This window comes from Epinephelus moara, chromosome 1 (assembly GCF_006386435.1).
Source record: "Epinephelus moara isolate mb chromosome 1, YSFRI_EMoa_1.0, whole genome shotgun sequence".
NCBI lineage: Eukaryota > Metazoa > Chordata > Actinopteri > Perciformes > Serranidae > Epinephelus > Epinephelus moara.
The window spans coordinates 35,898,666-35,921,020 of record NC_065506.1 but is presented as its reverse complement, the minus strand read 5'-3'; the positions used below and the strand labels follow the sequence as shown (position 1 = coordinate 35,921,020).

The following is a 22,355-nucleotide window of genomic DNA, read 5'->3' as shown; positions in this document are numbered from 1 at the left end:
TGGTTAGCCGATGTTAGCATTGGCTGCTCTGAACTGCGCATCACGGGGGCTGGGTGAAAGCTAGCTAGTGGCGGCACTCATTCATGATTATCACTTGTACCGCCACTGAGACTGCATTGCTGGGGAAACATTGTAGCACCCTCCAGTGTCCCTCAGGTAGCCCTACCACAAGCCGCCCTGATATGGCTAACGGTGCTAACAGAGCCAACAGTGATGACATAAACCTGATTAACAAAGCTAAAAGGGGTTTAGAGCTCAAAACTGAGCCACCTACTCTCAGGGGTGAGCTGGGGGAGACCAGAGGTTGGCCATCATGTTTCCACAGCAACGCTGTCAGGTCGGGATGGCGTTAGTAGCGGTATTTGCTGAAAGAGCGGCACCTCGATCTAGCGAGTTACCACCAGACTCGGGTAGTGCACAGTGCAGTAAACTGAAGAGTAGCAGAATCAAGGGCCGGCTGTGGCTCAGGAGGTGGAGCAGGTCGTCCACTAATCAGAAGATCTGCAGTTTGATCCTCAGTTCCTAAGGTTTACATGTCAAAGTATTCTTAGGCAAGATATTGAACTCCAAATTGCACCCACTGTTCCATCGGTGTGTGAATGTCTAAGCTTTGTTGCAAGCGGCACCAGGTATGGTAGCCTCTGACACCAGTGTGTAAATGGGTAAATGTGACTCTTTAGTGTTTGAGTGGTCAGAAGACTTGAAAGGTGCTATACAAGTGCTAGTTCATTTACCATTAGGTTTTACCGGTCAAAAATATTCTCTGTCAACGGTTAATCGTTGATATCCCTTTCAGTCTCTTACAAGACCCCTAACTTTATGCAAGTACAGTAACAAATGGCTGCATTACCCCTTTAACCAGGCATGCTTGCTGCCATGTCGTCTCTAGAGGCTGCCTTTCATCACCATACAGGCTCAGGAGATCTCCCACTAAGATTCAAAAGTTGGAGTTTGCTCGTATTGCTGTTGGATCCTTAAAATCAGATAACAAAAGTGGTCAGGGCCCCAGATTGGACACATTACAGCTACAACGTTCATACAAGTTATTTTAAAGGTGAAGAGGGAAATTGGGAGAAGTGAGACAAAATATAAACACAGCCACGGGAGAGGCATAAAAGTCAAAGATATCTCATTAATATATCGTCTGTCTTTTGAAATGAAACCTCAGAAATCCCAGCCTCAGTTTCATCATCGTAGTTTGGCAGTTAGCTCACATGCAGCGACGTGGTGAACAGTATGTATTCCTCTCCGTGTTTAATGAGAGTGGCCCTCCCCTCTGCTCCTGCTCGTCTTCACAGATCCCTGTAGGCCAGCGTGTGAGGGCTCTGAGCACACTCTCTTACCCCCGTCACTTGGCCTGTCGGCAGGAGCTGCTCCACTGCCAGGCCTCAGTTACTCTCCTTGGCACAGTGACGCACAGATCACATACACACTCGCGCCACTATGGACACAGGGCATGCAAGCAGGCCTAGGCAGCGCCACGGGCTCAGGGAATGCAGCATGTACTCTGATGTCACACGCAAACAAATATAATCCAAATACACATTTTATTTTTGTGAAAACTATAAACAGATTTTCTCTGTAGGAGCAGGATGAAACGTTGCATCCTGGTGTTCTGACTCCGCTCTTTTGAGTGTCCGCTCTTGTGTACAGTATGTATGTACAGGCTTAAATATCCATTTCTCATATTTCTTTGTTGAACTGTAAAAAATAGAGACTGCACCACAGCAGTCAGCTCACGTGTGATGTCTTTTTTTGTGTGATATCTGAGGCGATGCTTGCAAGGTGTGGAAACACCAGTGAGAAACAGGGACAGGTCACCAAGGATGAAGTAACCTATCCATTTTCTGCAAACTCTGTATTTTTAAACCACGGACGTCATTCAAGGGCGTTTGGGACTGAATTCCAGGACAAGTTCAGTCTCCTGTGAGTTACTTGGTGTCTTCCCTCTGCGTGTGTATGTGCATTCCCGTATGCTTGAATTTCCGCACTATCTGGTGAGGTAGGAGAGATGTCACCGCAGACAGAATAAAGGTCAGGGCGTACTCTGGAAGCGCTGCACGAAAGACAATGTGTATGTGTGTGGGGGCTTTTATGCGTGACTGATTAGAAATTGCTGTATTTGGGACGGCGTGTGGAAGACACATGCATCAGTAGCTTATAATATCTCACTAAGAGGAACCTCAGCTTGCTGTGTTTCTCTCTTCATTGTGTGTTTTTGATGTGTGTTCTGTGTACAACAAATGGCAGCAGTGTGTGTAGCCATCATATCATTAATTTACCTTGACTCATTGTTACTTAACATACAAGAGCTTAAAGAGACAGTTCACCCCAAATTAAAAATGCATATTATTCCTCTTACCTGTAGTGCTATTTATCAGTCTAGATTGTTTTGGTGTTGGAGTTGCCAACATGTCTTCCTTCCCTCACATATAATGGAACTGATGGCACTCAACTTGTGGTGCTCAAAGTGCTGAAATAAAAAAATACATTTGAAAACTCAACAGCAATGTCTCTGTCCAGAAATCATGACCTGGTTACTCAAGATAATCCACAGACCTTGTCGTGAGTAGTTTCATGTAGGAACTATTTTTCCTCTACGTATCACTGCACAGAGGGAAGCGTGCATCTACTGCTAGCTCACCTAGCACCACCAGCTAACATTACAGCTCAGCCAAGAAGGCGGCCATGAGCCATCTCATCCATGAGTAGATGCACGATTCTTTCTGCGCAGTGATACAGTTGGTGGGTGTAGTTTGGTAGAAAATAGATCCTACATGAAACTGCTCATAACACGGCCTGTGGATTATCTTCAGTAACCAGGACATGATTTCTGGAAAGGCATTTTCACCAGAAAGAAAATAGTTCCTTCATTAAACTGCTCACAACAAGGTCTGTGGATTACCTCTAGCAAGTGAGTCGTGATTTCTGGAAAGAGACATTGCTGTTGAGCTTTTCAAATTTGTTTTTTAGCCGCTTTCAACCAAATGCTATCTAGTTCCATTATATTGGAGAAAAGGCAGACATCTTTACGACCAATATCTCCAACACTCGGCAACTCGCACCAAAACTAATTTGCACCACAGGTAAGAGGAAAAATATGTATATTTGATTTTGGGAACTGACCCTTTAAGCCAGAAACCACTGGGCTCTTGAGGTAACACTATACACCAGGAACAGACTGTCTCTTTCCTCTGCGATGTTAGTTTAGAAAGATGTGAATAATCCCAGAGATCAGCCATAGTGTTTCTCTCATGCACCTCAAAGGAAAAGTGGAACATATATGTGAGCACTGGGGAGCAATACGAGACCTAAATCCACCACTTTGAGATTTTTACACTGCAGGCCATATTGCCCCCGAATGATAGGTGCATTCCAGATGTGACGTCACGATGGATTTTATGTTTGGGTTTACATGGCGTAACCGTGTGTCAATCCTGTGATATGATATGAAGTCGCAGTCGCACAAAAAGCTGGAGATTGTATGTCTGTGTCTGTGTCTAGGCTGTGTCTGTGGCGATATCCTTGTAGACTTTAGATAGCTATATAAAAAAGCAGTAACTAAGCATGTAGTGGTATTTCGTGAGTTTTACTATCGACATATCGGATTCATGTACCCAGAGGGACACATACTGGGACCTCAGTGGGGTCATGTACCTCAGTGTTCAGTTAGTATTTGGGATTAAGAGAATGGCGTGATGATATTATGTATTATTGCAAAATGTTCTGTCTCTGTTATCACTGACCTGCTTTTTATCACGATGCCCAGTAGAAACCCCCAGCCCTGAAAAGTGGTCATATTTTGTGATTTTTGTTTTAATTTTTAATTTAATTATTTTTTATTATATTGCCTCGGGCTTGTCCTCATCAGCAGTGGCTTATGTGATTGCTTTTTTATTGTAATTTTTTATATATATATATAAAGCACTTTGAAAAATATAATTTAAAAAAGTTACGTTAATAAGTGCATATGTGATGATTTTACATTGTTTGTGGAAATACAATAAAACATCTCTGCAGATGACGTTTCATAGAGAAAAGTGATGGAAAAAACAGTAACAATAATAAATAATAAAAGCAGCTCAGAGTAGGGCTGGAAGACTAAATTTAATTTATCAATTAATTTATTGGCTGAAAAACAGTTTTGACAATCAATAAATTATTGAAGCCATATTTTCAAGGACCATAAAGAGTCACAAGTATTTTATAGAACTGTAAACAACTTGTTTACTCTGGTAAATTATGATTGACATTTTTCACTGTTTTCTGACATTTTATAGACTCAATTAATCACATAAAAAACAGACAGATTAATCAGTAATGTAAGTAATCATTAGCTGTAGCCCTAGCTCAAATCATATTCCATTCAAAAGCAAGCAGAGCACTAAAACAATTACAGATGAAGGGTTATGTAGTGAAAGAAAATGTATACATACTGTAGGAATGTGCCAATAGGAAAGATAACAATCATTAAAGGAGACTAAAAGAAGATGAGTTCATGTAAAATGCAGCCAGTTGTTCTCTCCTGTCATGTGCACACAGTCAAACAGTTGTCACAGAAAATGAAACGAGGAACATTGTTCATCTCATGACATTGCATCTGACACACATTGAATAACAAGGGGGAAAAAAGCTGAAAGATTAGATGACAAAAAAAGAACATTGAGTTGAATCTAGTTTTTGACATTAAATTAAATTAATACTCCTTTTATACCATGTTCTTTGCAGGATATTGTAGTGTCTGTTCCAGGGGGCTGGTCTCTCCTCTGTAGTGCGTTCCACCGCACAGACAGACACACACAGAGAGAGGGAGAGGCAGAGATAGAAATACAGAGAAAGCAAGGATGTTCTGGGACAAACCGATCCACAGTGGCCTAGTTTCCCTCAGCCATGCCAGTGACTCAACTAAAGTCTTCTGCCTGGCTGACTGTGGGCTTGGTCACCATGGATAAGACATGTGGACAGAGCCAGTACACACGCAGCTGCAGATATTTTCTAAACAGATGAACTGCAATTACATTAACACGTTAGATGGTTTTATTTAGGGGGGTGGGGGGTGGGGATACAGTGTTAAAGCAATAATGACACCAGGTAGAAATATTGTATCTTCAGACATTCCTGTTTGTTTTATTAAACACTTTTCAGTCTTCTGTGCATTTCCAGTGCTGTTAAAGATATAAGTTGCCATTTTTCAACCCGCTTTGTATCAGAACAATGTGGGTAACTGTTGTAAATGGACTATGTTGATGATGCTCCCCATCTTATTTGCTGTTTGATTTTCGCTGGCTCTTGGGCTGCTGCTTGAACTACATATTGTATTTACTCATTTTTGCACACCTGCTGCCACCACAGACGCATAGAGTATAAAAGCGGATCGAGAGAGAAAGAGGGGGGGCAACGCTCTCTCTAACCTCTTAGCTGTAATACTCAAGTTTGTGAACACAGAGTTGGCACCGTTTGTTTCCTGTATTGTTTCAATGGTGGCTGAAAAACTGAAATCAAACAGTAAAACTAAGATAAGATAAAATAAGATAAGACAGAACGTTATTTATTTTATTTTATTTATTTATTTTTAGTGCAGATAAAACAGTGCAGCATACAAGGACTAAAATAGCAGAAAATGTAAATGTCCAGTAAATATAAAATAAAATAAATACTATATAGAAAAACTAGGTAACAGTAACACAGCAACAACAACAGGTCACCAGTCTGGATGATGAGTAAAGTAGGGTTGCTTATGAATCTTTGTACAGTGTCAAGTCTGAGGTAGTCGATGTAGGAGTTCAAGGGTACATAAAGACAGAGCGCTACTCGGAAAACTACAGCCACCAGGGGGGAAACTATCAGCACCAGAATGTGCAACCAAGGGCTTGAAACGCTAATTGAATGCCTGTAGCTCGCTAAAAACACTGGATATCAACATTTCAAAGGATTATGTCTAGGAGAGAGGAAAAGTTAAATTGACAAACTTAATATTGGCCAGTGGTGACATACTTTAATACTTCCTGCGGGGAAATTGTGATTCATTACAGTCGCTCCGATGTAAAGAACACCACACCACAAAGCAGCTTTTATGTATTTTTGTGTTGTTTGCTAACAGATGTAAAGTCAGTGGAGACGAATGAATTGATTTCCCCTTCAGTGGGGGCGGGACTTACATGCGCTCTGTCTCGATGGTTAATACAGAAAAGAGAGCAACTGCTGCTGGCTGCCAATGGTATGGCAGTGAAACCGGAAAGAGAGTGCAATGCGGATCAAATATGAGCAAAGATTTTGTTACTGTGTTGCGTATTTCTCACCCTGTTTTCTCTGGTCATGTAGCACCAATCTTAAAAGTAATTGCATCTCTCTGCTACATAGACAGCTCAGTTTTGTGAAAAGACCATCTTTCCAGCAGTGAAATACATCTGTAAGTCATTACAGAAGAGAAAGAGATAAAGCGTGTGCATAACAAACTTCAGGTTACAATGACAAGAGTGTTGTTGTGTGTGAGCCCCTGCATGTAGGTGAATGTGTGGCTCTGAGAGCAATGGAAAGCAGTGTGCGGGAAAATACAGGGAATACGTGGAAGGAAAGGAAGTGCTGCTAACGTGGGAAGTTGTATTAGTGTCTTGACTTCTGCAGTCTGGGCTTAATCACTGACCATGTGTGTGATTCCTACAGCAGCTGTGTACTCAAGCACTGGTTTTATATACTCATTCATACAGGGGGATTAAATAAATTCCATCGCTGGCCATATATGAGAAATTATTTTGAAAAGTAAGTAGCAATATGAAATCCCTGCTGAGAGATTACTAAAAAATACCAACACATTCAGCTCTGAATTCTAGCACATAATCATCACATTGCCACTTTATCATCATTTGCTTCCCACTGGGCTGAAAAACCAAAGGGGGTTTGGAGATGATGAAATAATGGTGCATCTGATTAGTTCGACCTAGAAACCAAAAAGGCTAAATTTTGCAGTCGATTTCCATCAGCTCCTCACACCGCTTCTCGAGATCCGTGATACGGGACTTATGGTTGGTTGCACACCCCTCTAGGTCAGCAATGCGTGTGGCGTGGTCGGTCAGGGAGGTTTGGACTAGATGTAGCTATGAATCCAAAGAGTTGAATCTAGTGTTCATGTCTTCCTCTAGTTTTCCGATAGCAGCTAGGATGTTAGCCAGGGTGGGCTGCTCACTAGTGCTAAAGTTGGAGCTGCAAGCTAACTTGGCTTGACTGTTAGCAGCCTCGTCTTCTTCACCAGCAAAAGAAGCTTTGCCTTCTTTCTTGGAGGCTGGTTTTGGGTTTGTAGGCTTTCCTTAAGTGACGTTTCCTCCAGAGCTGCTCATAGTTGGGCATTAAAGGAGCAAGTGTGGATTATAAGTATGATTTTTAGCGAGAGTGAAGCTTCTCAGAAAAGCGTCTAATCCATGTGGTGCTCACTAGCGCCGCCCCCTAGACTAAATTTTGTAGTCTTTTAAGGGAAGCTATTATACATTTCCTTATTTTTTGTCATATATATATATAATTTTTCAAATAATGAGGTAACTAATGTAAAAATAAATTCCTGTGAGCAAAAACCTCAGGCCCCAGACCAGTCTGAATACTCTGTTGCAAACCTTTTTTTCTACTTTGGTTTCAAAATTATGTCAGATCATGACGTTGTGACGTCACTTTATGTGCACAGTTTTAATGTTTGCATGTAGCACGTAGCCACATTGCATAGCCTACACCGCTACAGGTCGCTACATGCTAAAGTCAGGGAAACATGTAATCTTGGCTGCCGATGTTGTAAATTTCTCCCCAACCTCATACCACATTCCTGCTGGAATGTGTCCGTTTGTGTTTAGAAGCTTTTATTGGTGATTTTTCACATTAGAAAGTGCCACTTTTCTTCGACACAGTCATTCCCCGGCTGCAATGATGGTGCAGAGACACCAAGATGTTGAAGATATGAAAAGCTGACACATCAAAGCATTATGGACTTTTTGGGAGAGGGGCTGCCAAACTTTGGTGTGAGTTGCTGAGTGTAAGAGATATCGGATATCGTAGAGATGTCTGCCTTCTCATGAATATAATGGAAGTAGATGTCACTCGGCTTGCAATGCTTAAAGTGCCAAAAGTAAAATGACTCTTTCCAGAAATCATGACCCGGTTACTCAAGATAATCCACAGACCTTTTTGTGAGCAGTTCGTGTAGGAACTATTTTCTTTATAGCAAACTGCACAGAAGGAAGCGTGCATCTACTCATGGACAAGATGCTTGTGACAGCACAAGATGTAAACATTAATGCCGTCCTCCTCAGCTGAGCTGTAACATTGGCTAGCTCAGTGGTGCTTGGTGATCTCGCAGTAGTTGTTTGCTTTGCTAACCCTCTGTGCAGTGATGCAGTTGGTGAGTGTAGTTCAGTAGAAAGAAAATAGTTCCTACATGAAACTGCTCACAGCAAGGTCTGCAGATTATCTCGAGTTAACAAGTCATGATTTGTGCTTTCAGATCTATTTTTTGGCACTTTGAGCACCACAAGCCGAGAGCCATCTAGTTCTGTTATATTGGAGAGAAAGCAGACATCTCTACAGCTGACACTCAGCCAACTCACACCAAAACCATCCAGACTGATAAATAGCACCTCAGATAAGAGTAGAAAATATGTATTTTTGATTGGAGCGTGAATTGTCCCTTTAAAGTGAGTTGAAACTAATTTAGTTTAACTGAATTTGGAGAGGTGTTTGCCAGGCCGGTCATTGATTTGTCGCAGGTTTGAAACCCTATTGTTATCGATGGCTTCGGAGCAGATCTATGGGCAGCGAATGTAAGTGGCCACACATGAAAGTGAATTATTCTCTTTGATGTAACACACACAGCATGGGCAGCGAGCACTACTATCTGAGTGGCTCAGCGTGTGGTGAGGCTGATGTGTCACTCAGTGCCATTTAGCCCATCACTTAGCTCAGTGTGTGTGAGAGTTAGTGCGTCTGACTGTCTGACTGTCTGACTGTCTGTCTGGTACATAGTGTGCGTCCACACCTGTGGCTGGGGCTGCTCCCCTCTAATCAGACCTAATGAAGAACATTGATTCATCTCCATTTGATTCACACTTTTAGACCGGCACACATATACACATACACAAACACACGCCAACACTTTGACTTCTTCTGAGGAGGAAATGCTGATCTCTGCTAATGTTGCTGTAGTGTCATCAGCGCTGAATATAATACTTTACTTAACCACATGTGGAGAAGTTTTAAGGAGGGACGAACTGAAGAAGAAGAAGAAGAAGAAGTGGTATCAGAGAGTCGGGGGCGGAGAGGGAACACGTTAGCTGGAGAGAGCTCTTTCAAAATGAGGGATCAGAAGATTGTGGACAGCCGTGCACGTTTTCCTAAGAAGAGCAAGTAGGGGCAGGCATCCCAAGATTCCCTGCATCCTGGTCCCAGCTCTGGGGTGGAGGAAGCTGTTTACTCTTTCTATCTCTCACTGCTGACGTCGGCGCACCGAACAATGTCATCCAATTTCCTGTTTTTCACTTTAGTGGAAAGCCACTCTCCCAGTGTGTATGGTTTAGTGTGTGTATGTGTGTGTGTGTTTGTGTGTGTGTTAGTCTGAGACAGAAAAGCTGGTGGGCTGGAGGAGAAGAGGAGGAGGAGGAGGAGGAGGAGAAGGAGGAGGAGATCTATAGGGCCGGATACACTGGGAGCAGGATATAGGGTCAGAGGCAACTCCGCTATGTAAATACATTAGGTGTGTTGAATGAGAGTAGCAGGAGACTGGAGACTGTCCTGAATGCTGCTGGAGATGACTGTAGACACCCAGCAGCTCTGATGTGGGCTCATAGGCCTGAACAGGGAGGAACGGTGCGATGTCACGTGACATCAGACTGTTTGAAGCTGTCAGCCTGGACACTGTCATCTCACAGCAAGGGATTGACTTTTAAGGTTATGTTATTGAATCACACACAAGCTTTTGATTTTAAATTCCAGCATGTAAAGATACTTGCAAGACTGGCAAAGCGGGAACTTAGAGTACCCTCAGAGGGCCCAAAGTCTCCAGGTTCACTGTGTGGCAGTTGGCTTGTTGTAATTAGGTTTAGGGATTTAGTTGCTCGCTGGATCGGTATCAGCTCAAATCCTGACCTTATTAAACAAATCACGCTTTGGCAATTATGTGACTGATCCACCTTATGTGTACAGTTTCTTTGTCAATATCATTATGAAAATCAAGGTGTCTGCTATCAGCTGCATTTATTTAATCACTGACTCAGTCCTTGGTACCACAGCGTTCTTCACATAGAGATGATTCCAAGGAGATCCTCACAGATCAGTGCACATATTTCAAATTTGGGAAAATTGAGAGTACTGGGATGGGCTCGGTACTCTGTGTTGTTAAATGTTTGGATTTAAGAGAGAAAGGTCTTGATAATTGCACCCTAAACTGGATTAGATTGAAATGAATTTCGGTAACATGTGAGTGTTGTTTCAAGACAAAACAATGTGAAGCTAACCTTTAAGACGACACCTACACAATATTATCTGAGTTAGAATCTAGTTGAAAGGCCTCGCTGTCTTGGTGTGGCTTTTCGTCAATTACCACAAACTAATTACTAAATACTGTACAAACTACACGTATACACTCAGTTGCCAGTTTATTTAGCAACAGCTTGGTAAAACGATACACTCTAAAACAGTGGTTCCCAACTGGTCCAGCCACGAGGTCCAGATTTCTCCTTAGTCATTGGTTCAAGGTCCACACAATTTAATATATTCAGCGTAATACTTGCATTTGGCCACGTGGTCAAGCTAGTTCACTGTCTCTCTCTTGTAACTGTCTATTAGTCACTCTACAGCAAGAAATGGCACTTCAAAATAAAAGCTCTGTGCCGGAAATTCAGTGTACTTAAAAATTAAGTGTTTTTCACAAACATGTTATCAGGTCATTTGTGGTCCATTCAGGATGGAACCAGTTGGGAACCACTGCTCCAAAAAAATGATTCATGGAGTTAGCGTTAAAAAAATGACATTTGTCACACTAACATGCTTTCGTCAGTTTACAACTTATTTTAAGAAGTCGGTCAAAATCAAAATCACTTTTGATATTTTCCGAGTAGGATGGAATTGAAATAAATAAGTTGGAATATCTTCAATAAAATAATTTGGCCACTAAATATCACCAGAACTTTTGGATAAATATGGAGTTGGTTCAATTTAATTAAGCTCTTCAAGGTCGAAGCCAGTTGTGTCAGTTGAGTTTGTCAGATCATAGAATTGGCTCAATAATGCCAGAGTTGGAACTCCATCCATCCATCCATCCATCGCGCGGGGCTCGAGAACTAGCACCATCACTAGCCATCAGCTAGTCCCACGCGAGTTGCCATGTAAACACAGCACGGCTGCAGGGCAGGCTAACTGACCATGGTGAGAAATTATGCTATAAAAGTGGAGTAAATCACATCTTTTCGAGTCAATTTTGCATGCCGCGGCTTCAGGGTACTTGGATTACGACAGACGAGCCGTTCTGACGTTTTTGAAATGCATTAGCAGAGTTTTATTACATTTTCAAAATGTGGGTTCCATGCACTTCAAGTATAGCTGTTATTCCGGCTCGCTGTTATCCTCCGATACCCCGAACGAGTTTTGTGGATTAAAAACCTACACTGGACTTCTTGTCTGCATGAGAGTCAGTACTGTCTGTATTTTCATTCTAAAGTGGCCATTTCCTTTAAGCTTTTATGAGTATGATGAAACATAATTTAACAGCACCACAAACTACATCCTTCAAAATTACCGTGAAGTTGAATAAACACCTCTCTAAAACGGAGCCGTACAAAAACTGAACATTATAACCTTTCAGTAAAGACACTGCACAGAGGGTGAACAAGGGCCTACAGCTTTTTGTCCCAGACTGAGGGGTAATTTGACCCTAGACACTAGAAATTTCTGATCTACAAATGCAGCAGGGTTGGGCGATATGGCTGGATAAAATGACAATAACAGTAAGAATATATATCCTGATATGGCAAATGCAAACAAAATCACTTAAAGAAATGATGTTCAAAGCAATAAGCTATGCTCCACTGTTATGAATTATGGTAGAAAAATCATCAATAATTCACTATGTTGTTTTTTTAATTACATCTTGATCTGAATTATTAATTGGAAAACAGAAACTTTAAGGACGATAAGATGATAAAACCAAGTCATCACAATACTGTATGATTCTATTTAAAGTCACTGATGTTGATTTATCACACATCTTCACTAGAAAACTATGAATCAGGACAAACTACATGAACCAAAATGCATTGCTTCCAACTCAGACCGGCACAACTGTGTCTGCACTATGCCCTGCTGCTCAACAAACTGGTCTGATTAAAGAGTAGCCCTGCGCACAGAGAGAGAAGAAGAGAGATCCCAGTGTGACCGGTACAACACAGCAGCATATAGCAAGAGGGTGGGACGAGGATTACGTAGGCATACACACCACGTCCGTACTCCTCGCCTGCCTGGCCTACATGCTCACTCACTTCCCCTGCTTTGTTTGCCTCTGGTTGAGTGCCAGCATGATGTTTGCGGGATGCAAATGCTTGGCTGAGTGATTCATTGCAGTGTGTGTGTACTGTACAAGAGGAGTACGTTGCCCGAAGAGGCTGGCAGACTGGTTCAGTTCTGTGTGTGTGTGTGTGTGTGTGTGTGTGTGTGTGTGTGTGTGTGTGTGTGTGTGTGTGTGTGTGTGTGTGTGTNGTGTGTGTGTGTTTGAGGCCGGCAGGCAGGCAGGCAGGCAGGCTATTCTAGTTACACAACCTCAGCTGCAGTTGCATTGGTTGTGTCAGTGTCAGTTAGCGAGGGAAGTCTCCCTGGATGGAGACAGACCGCTGCGTGCTGCTACAGCTAGGCCTCAGCTAGCCGGAGGCTCTGTGGTCCCGCTCCATACGTCAAGACCCCGACCTCAACTGGCTCACCAACTAATGCCTGGACTGACAGTGGAAACATGATTTCTAGTATGTGTGGTGTATTTTTTTTGTGCGGTCACTATCTGTGACATTTGCCCGGCAGTGGTCTATAGAAGAGTTTTGTTTCACCTCCACAGGAAAATGAATGGGTGGTTTGAATCTCTGATCAAAATTGATAAAGCTGAGGAGCAAGTTATTTGTTCTGACACATGTGGTCAGAGTCATTGAAATCACATCTGACAACAGGAAAACTCTTGTTTGGTCAGACCCTCTAGGAAAAGCATGAGCTTGTGGCATTTCCATATGTTAGCCCCTATTATACAGCCACACACACAGACATACACACACACACACACACACACACACACACACACACATGCATACTGTCTCTCCAGTACACATGAGTCTATCATGCGACCACGTCCTCGTGTCTGCGACAGATCAGATGATCACAGAGCATCAGCTCGTAGCCATCCTGATGCGTTACTCCTTGTTTGTGGACAGCTTCAACAAACGGCCCAGTGTCATGATGACGTCAATTTGGCTACGACCGAGGGCTAATCAGCTTTTTTTTCTCCCCCCCTTTGTTGTTTCAATGGAGCTTTCAAAAAGGCTTACAATTTAGCAAGAAGTGATTTACTGCTGCCCGGCACGCTCTAAAATTCCTCTCTGTATTCCTCCTCACATGTGTAGATTGTTTACGGAGAAGAGGAATTCTAGAGGGATGGCGGTCCGCAAGGGGCTTGGTTGCTATGGTTACTAACCCCTGAGCTGGGTTCCATTTAGCAGGAAGGAAGCTAAATTATTTGCAGACAGAAAAGAGTAAGCTCATGTAGGGAAAGAGTAATGAGTTGAAAACCTGTCTGTGTGAAATCTGTTTTTATTTATTTACAACTCTACTGTATACTTGAATTAGAAATCATGAAATTGCAATTAAATTACAGGCATTTGTTTTTGCAGTTTCAGTCAGTGGTGAGAGATGTATTCAGACCTTTTTACTTAAGTAAAAGTAATATTACAACAATGTAAAAATAATCTGCAGTGAAATCGATCCTGAAAATGTATAGAAAATGAAAGCACTGTAGAATGGCCCATTTCATGGTGCTATGTATAGATTATATTATTGGATTATTATTTTGTATGCATGAATACGTAAGCAGCATTTAACTGTAGTAACAGGTCATGGTGCATCTAATTTCAATGACTTTATTTATCGTGCAAAACCCCCAATCTGAAAAATATATTTGTGGCTATAATTCAGTTCTAAATCCAGTACTCAGATTAAGGGTGTCTCGATATACCAATATTTATGGTATTTGTCATATTTAAAAATGAAACATTAATATCTTGTTTAATAATGCGTGTAAATAATTCAGTGCCTCTAAAATAATTTCTGTTTCTTTCTGTTCTTGCTTTACGTCCTTCCCCGTACACCATCTGGTTGCCTTTTCACTATTTTTTATAGTTATGGTTACGGACTCTCTCTCCACCTCCCTACTTATTTATTTCAAGTGTTATTTATTTGCCAAAAAAGAGACAGAATGCAAAATAAACCAAGTAAAAGATGCCTCTGCGCCAGCGATAGCCATAGCCAAAGGCAAAATGTTTTTCGGGTTGTCCGTCCATCCTAATTCTGTGAACGCGGTATCTCAAGAGCACCGTGAGGGAGTTTGTTCAAATTTGGCACAAATGTTCACTTGGACTCAAGAATGAACTGATTTGAATTTGGTGGCTGAAGGTCAAAGGTCAAGGTCACTGTGATCTCACAAAACACGTCTTTGCCATTATTTAGGAATTCAAACACAACCTATGACAAATTTTCACTCAAATGTCTTTCTTTTTTTCTTTTTTTTGGCTTTTGCCTTTTAATAGGACAGACTTAATCATGAATGGGGGAGAGTCGAGGGACAACATGAAGCAAAGGCTACAGACTAGAATCAAACCCATAGGTGCTGTGGCAAGGACAGTGCCTTTGCATATGGGAAGCCCGCTCTTACCACTGAGTAACTGGGCGCCCCAAAATTTCACACAAATGTCTAATATGATAAAATGATAAAGTGATGACATTTTATTTTCAAAAGGTCAAAGGTCAGCCTCACTGTGACATCTTAATGTTCTGCAAAAACACTTTCCTGGCATAACTCATGAACAGAAGGGAGACATTTGGTCAGATGCTGAATTGATGCTCACCTTGAAACTGTCATGATTGTACAGATCTTTAGTGAAAATTTCATATGTCAACCCTAAGTCAGATCCTGTACTAAAGCAAAAGTAGCAATACTGTAATTTAAAAAGTGCTTTGTTACAAGTCCTGCATTGAAAATGTCACAAAAGTGCAAAATGTACTTGTAATGTAAAGTATAAAAGAAAAGAACTTCTGGTGCAAAAATGTTCTTTTAGGTTAGACTGTGTCATCCTTTTGGTTTTTTTGTGGAATAATGTCTGAGAAGGATTTTACTCTTGTAGTTGGTAGAGGTGTAGCTAATTTTAGCTATCTTATTTTTGGCAATTTAATCTGTAACAATATATATGATGATTTTATTTGTCTAAAATCTGAATCTGTAGAGTAACTCCCAACTAAAGCTGTCAGATAAATAGTGCAGTAAACAGTATGACAGTACTGATAGAAGAACTGACCCTAAACAAAGGCTAAGTAACTTAACACAATAGTGAGCACTATGCAGACAACACATTGAACAGTTCTTTGTCTGTGCATCAATAGATTTTTGTTAAAGAATATCTTGTACTATATACTGCTTATATATTTTTGGAAAACTTTACCAACAGAAATAAAAACACAAACTGATCTAAAAACGTAGAGTGAAAAGGTAAAACACTGGCTGAAACAAAACCAAAGCTGCAATCATACACCCAGAAATTGTACTCATACACATACTGTAAATGACCATGAATTAGGGAACTTACACATGTGCACACATGTGTAAAATTATTGTCATGTAACTGTAAATATTGTAATATTTTTTACCATCATGTCACATGTATGAGAATATACTATGTTGTTAATTTTATATAATAGTAGTGATGATGATATATTATAACATTTGCACTTTTTAAGCAGAGAGGCCAAACTAGGAAGAGGGGTCACGAATTAGCTTTGGCTAGAAATCCTAAATGGACGGCACTTTGATGCAGTGGTTAGCGTTGTCACCTCACAGCAGAGTTTGCATGTTCTCCCCATGTCAGCTTGGGTTTGTCTCTGGGTACTACAGCTTCCTCCCACAGTCCAAAGACATGCAGGTTAATTGGTGACTCTAAATTGTCCGTAGGTGTGAATGTGAGTGTGAATGGTTGTGTCTATGTGTCAGCCCTGCGATAGTCTAGTCTAGTCTAAATAAGAACTGTTTCTTTATTTAGTGATTTAACATTGCTTTATTATTATATCTGTATATTGTCACCTTAATTAAATGTACAGGGTCGTTTTGTTGCAAAGAGCAGGGTCACCACTTCAATACTTTTCTACATATTGGCTTTTGATAAGGTCAGAGATGGGTTGATTTTGGTCTGTGGGACCCTAAACAATGATGAAGCCAATGTCAGCAAAACATAAATATGAAATTACCATAAAGATATTACATTTCTGACTTTGTTTCTAATCCCTGTGTTCTTCTTGTTATCTTTCAGACCACATTAACAGAGGTGCAATTTGGACCAATGAAGTTATTTAAAGACCCACTTCAGGTATCGTAAAACAATGCCAAACATCTGAATGACTGATGCTTCTGTGCTTGAATGCATTAAGGCTTTCCACGGAACAACAGAAGTGCTCCACTGAAATGTTTATGTTCATATCATTTAGGGGCTTTTAGCTGAGCCGTGGAGCTAAACTTGGTGTGACTGTCAATATTTGGTAGCATTTTTCAAGGATTAGCATTTGGAAATGTCACCTACTTTTGTTTGCAGTTAGAACTAATCTTGAATTTCTCAGATACCACACCTCGCTAAGAGATTAAAGAAAAAAAAAGTCCACATGCAAACATTCAAAGAAGAGGAAGAAAAAAAACTGTTAATGGACGTATTGTGTGTGATGCCGCCTTAGGTTGCCAAGGCAACAAGGCCAAACATTTATGACCAAGAACATACCATAATGAACAATGCATGTTATGGAAGAGCTGCACAGAGGATCCAGTTTCGTCACTGCAAATAGGACATTCTCTGACGTTCAATGGTTCATTATACAGTTTGGTGCTGTGCCTGTTCCTTTGGCATGCACTGCTGCTTGTTGTGTGAAAACTTGGAGTCTTGGAAAAGTAGGCTTTTTTGAAATTTTAGTGTGTTTTGAGAGAGTGAAACATTTGGTTTCATCTTGATTTCAAGGATGCGGTGCAGAGCTAAGAATTAATTATCAGCTATTTTGATAATTGATCAATCGTTTCATTCATCTTTCAAGCAAAAATGCCAAAAATATTCTGGTTCCAGCTTCCCAAATTTGAGGATTTGCTGCTTTTCTTTGACAGATATTGTGGTTAACTGAACACTTTGGGTTTTGGACTGTTGTTGAGACAAAACATACATTTGAAGATATCACACTGGGCTTTGAGAAACTCTGATGGGCACTTTTTCTTCAGTTTTTCCTTAACCCTTTAAAAATTGGAGCAGCATCACTTTTCTTGTGCTGCTTTCAGGCACCTCTTGTAAGTTAGTGCAGTTATTTCAAAAACATGGGGAAAAAGGCAATGAGCAACTTGGTGAGAAATGTTCCATAAATTGCAAAAAATTAATAATTATTTTTAAAAAGCTAGGGTTTCTTTCTTTATTTAGTTTTTTCCTTTTTTCTTTGCTTTTTTTTTTATTTTTATTTTTTTTTTTTACAAATTTTCTTGTTTTAAATTTTCTCTTTTTACTAATTTCTTGCTATTTTTTTGGGTCATTTGCTCATTGCCTTCTTCCCATGTTTTTGAAAAAACCAAACCACTTTGCTCGGGTTTCAAAAACTGAAAGATCCCCTCCACTTTGAAAAATGTTTTTCTTGTGTTTATGTCCCCTAAAATGTCTGACCTTGACTATATTGACTAATTTTAATGCAAATTTTGTCACTGGAGGTGTTTTAATGTTCCTAGACTGAAGTGGGAGATGTCTTTGCATTCCAGTAAAATCTGAGATTCAAACGTATGCCAAGCTAGATTAGGAGTACGGACTCTGCTTATCTTGTGCCAATGCACCACATGAAACACATACGTGAGGGAGTAATTTCTAAATCTCATGCGGTCCCCTGGTATAACTAGTCCTGTGCAATTAGGGCTTGATGTCCAACATGATTCAACGGGGGGAACAGACTTTAACACAACACCGGCAAAGAAATCTGAAACCTCCAGCACAGAGCGGACTTTCAACACTAAATATAAATGTCTGAGCCAGACGGAATATATTTTTCTGCAACTGTTATGAGACATCTGGTAGTTCTGTAAAAACAATGAGGCAATGTGAACACATTGTAACATGCGACGCTGTGTTGGCCACTGCCAATGACAAGCTAAAAAGCTAACAAACAACATAAACAGGTAAAAGATGCTAACTACATTTAGCATTCTGATACATGAGACTCAAACATTAATGGCTTAATCTCTACAATGTTTCCTCTAAAGCTAATGTTAGCCATCTTGATGTGCACTGCTCTTTCACAGGTCAACCTAGCGCAAGTCTCCACAGCTAGAGAAAGTAGAAAGCTAAACCTACTGCAAGCAGTGGCGGTGGATGGGCTGAAGGCCAGATGCAGAATTTCTCAATGAGGGAGAAAGAGTAGATCTGCTTCCAGCCCCTTTTTAGAGTTTGTCTTTACTTTTTATGTGGGGAGACCATGTTAAACAAAATATTAATCATAGCAGAGTGCTTTTGCGTGCTTAAAATGTGTCTGGAGGGGGACTTTAAATTTCACAGATTAAACAATCATGATAATAACTGTAAGCTGTAGCCCTAATGCATAGCTTCTTCGAGTCAAATATAAATAACACCGCTTAACTTAGTGAAATGATGATTTTATGGGAGTCACTGAAACGCAATACATTAGACGTCCTGTAATTTAATGCCATATAAGCGCGCAGACTTTGCTTTATTGTCTGATGCGCTCCAGTGTGACCACAGTAGGAAAACGAGGTAGAGAGATATCCCCTTCCTGTTTTTGTCACTCACAGCTGATCCTGTCATGCCCTCCTCCTCTCTACTCCTCCTCTTTTCTCGCGGCCAGTGGCTCACAGGATCTGGCCGGGCCCTCTCTGTTTTCAACAATGATGTTTTCTAGACAGAGCGATCAGACCCTGCCAAAATGTTCGCAACCCCCTTCGAATAGTCCCCCCCCCCCCCTTCTTTTTGTCTTTGTCTCTCTGCTGCTTTCTCTTTCTCTGCCTTTTCCATCTGTGTCTTTGGAGCATAAACAGTGTGTCCTCACTTAAAAAACATTTGTGCTTGAATGTACTTTTTTTTTTTTTTATCTGTTGCGACTGGGTGTGTTATTGCAGAGCGAGGCCTGTCTGTCTCGTCTGAGCACAGGCATCTGAAAAGACCTTATCTCAGCCTATATTACCCCCGCTCCTCCACCTCTGCGGGAATGTTGACTTTTCTACCAACATCCCAATGTGGAATTCTGATCTAATTCCCTGTGCGTACCGAACATAGCTGCAGGACTCAGTGGTGATGTATTTATGACCCGGACACTTATTGCTGCTTGTAGGGAAAATGTTCATGTGGAATATGGTTTGCATTAGCAACACCCCTCGCAGGCTTAAGGGCTCGCTGCTCCAGGCCCGGAGCTGCGTACTTAAATAAAGCCACACCAATCATCAGGATGAATCAAAAGGACAACTGTCGAGAAATCCTCTATCCCCTCATTGTGTGGCGGACAGTGGCTCTAGTTTTCTCGACGAAGTCAGGTCTTTGTGCCTTAACTCAATTTTACAGGTGTGATGCAAACTTAAAAACTGCAGAACAAACTTTCCCTTCTTTATGTTCATCCTGCTCCCTGCCAACAGTTGGAGATGACGTCTGTTTGAGAGAGTGACTCATGAATCTACTCTTAGTGCAGCACTGCTCTTGGAGGCGGGCCTAAATCCCGGGTCCAGTATTTACGCAAGTAAGGGGTTATATGAAAGTATGCTGGCAGAGGGAGAGGGAGCGTTCTCTCAATGGCTGGTTTGACAGTAGCAGCAGCACTTTCTGCCACAGCCTTGGCAGACCGGTGGGAGGGCCCGCAGTCAGTCAAGGCCACCTCGACTAATTGTGTCATAGATCACGGCAGCGGACAATAAAATCTCTGACGCACCCGCGTACGAGCAGAGCCTGATCAATCAGGGCCTGTCCGCTGGAGGCCTGAGGTCACAGTCATGCCCACACTGCAGGCTGATTAGGACGACAGGCGCAAATGAGCATGAATGCACCAATGATGACTTGACAACTCGGAGCTGGTGATACAATGAAGCATCAATGCTTTGTTTTCTTACTCAACCAGTTCTATAGCGCAGGGTGTAGGCAGATGATTTGTGATTAGTTATGACAATTTTCCTCATCAGATCACAGCTACACATCAATCAGCCCTGTAACACTGTAATATTATATAACAAATGCTTTTTCCCCCCGTCAACGGGATTTTTTGGGGGGAGTTTTTCCTTATTTGCTGTGAGGGTCCAAAGGACAGAGGGATGTCGTATGCTGTAAAGCCCTGTATGATTCGTGATATTGGGCTTTATAAATAAAATTGATTTGAATTGACTTTTTTCTAGCTAATTTTAAACACTTTAGTTACTGGATAATTGTGACTAACCAAACGAAAAATGCTAGCAAATTTGTTTGTTTACACCTCTTTGCTGATGTTGTTTTTGGTTTTTTTTTAAATCTTGCCTTTTCTTAGTCAATGTTTTTATCCAGTCTTCATTTGTTCTCTATGAGTATTTACTGTCCTTGTGTATCATAGCTTTTCCTGAGCCCTCTCTGTCTCTTGATAAGTAACACATTTTAGTAGTAGTAGTGTGACATTGCAAGAGGTCACTTTTACAAACTCCTCAGTTGGATACATATGCTTTGTCATCTCTCTTTTTTGCAGGTACTTTTAGTTTTTGCCAAAGAGGACAGTCAGAGTAATGGCTTCTGCTGGGCATGTGAGAAGGCCAACTTCAGGTGCAGCATGGCACGAACACCCGAGTCAGCTCTTGAATGCTTCTTGGAGAAGCATCATGACCTTGTCATCATTGACCACAGACATTCCAGACACTTTGATGCTGAAGCACTATGCCGGTAGGCCACTTCACTACTCCTTATCAATGTATTTGTTACTACTTCATGTTGGATTTCTACAATGATGCAGTGCAGTGGTTCCCGACTAGTTCTGTGTCTGGTGTTCCCCCACAGCCCTGTCAGATGAACCCAAGTTCCCCTTTACCAACACATCATGTTCTAAATGTATCTAAACTGGTTTTAAGCTGGATGGAATTCAAGACTATTAATTATGCACAAGTAAAAATTATTGTTTTGTTTTTTGTTTTTTATACAATTATTCTGTCACTGTTCAGCTGTCAGGTTAGCATGGTCAAGTTTGCTTTTGCATTACCACTGGAGAGGTCGAAGCTCAATTTGTCGAGCCATTTATTTGACTTTTAACAAGTTAATCCATTTACTCAATTAGATAACTATTTTGACTATTTTTCCACTACTTTAAGGTATTTTAACCTTAATGATTGTTAACTATTTAACCATTTATCTATTACTTTTAGATAAATACTTAAACCATCTATCCACTACTTTTGAATAACAATTTAAATATTTATCCACTACCTACCTTAAACTAACGTTAACTCTTATAACCATTTTTTCTCTACTTTTGGATAACCATTTTAACCACTACTTTTAGATAACTATTCTAACAGTTTATCCATTAGCTACCATTAGCTAACGTTAAGTTTTTCAACCATTTATCCTCTACTTTTAGATAACTATCTTAACCATTTATCCACTAGCTAACGTTAGCTAACGTTAACTATTTGAAACATTTATCCTCTACTTTTAGATAACTGTTTTAACAATTTATCCACTAGCTACAGTTAGCTAAAGTTAACTATTTTAAACATTTATCCTCTACTTGTATTTTAACCATTTATCCACTAGCTACCGTTAGCTAACATTAACTGTTTTAACCATTTATCCAATGGCTACCGTTAGCTAACGTTAACTATTTTAACCATTGATACGCTTTTTTTGGATAACCATTTTAACCACTACTATTAGATAACTATTTTAACCATTTATCAACTATTTTTTACTAACTATTTTAATCTACTTTTAGATAATTATTTTAATCATTTATCCCGTACTTTTAGCTATTTTAACCATTTATCCAGTAACGTTAATTACCTTTAGCTAATTATAATATTTTAACCATTTACTACAACAAAACTATCTAAACCATTTCCCCATTACTTT

At 40.6% G+C, this 22,355-nt stretch overlaps 1 protein-coding gene across 1 annotated transcript in view; it reads left to right on the top strand.

Moving 5' to 3' along the window:
- The window catches only part of pde8a (phosphodiesterase 8A), a 66,034-nt gene that overhangs the window by 18,693 nt on the left and 24,986 nt on the right, over nucleotides 1-22,355 (top strand). Inside the window, exons 2-3 of the mRNA XM_050044838.1 lie at nucleotides 16,575-16,631; nucleotides 20,983-21,173. Coding sequence (XP_049900795.1) covers nucleotides 16,575-16,631; nucleotides 20,983-21,173 — 248 coding nt within the window. The remainder of the gene's footprint in view (nucleotides 1-16,574; nucleotides 16,632-20,982; nucleotides 21,174-22,355) is intronic.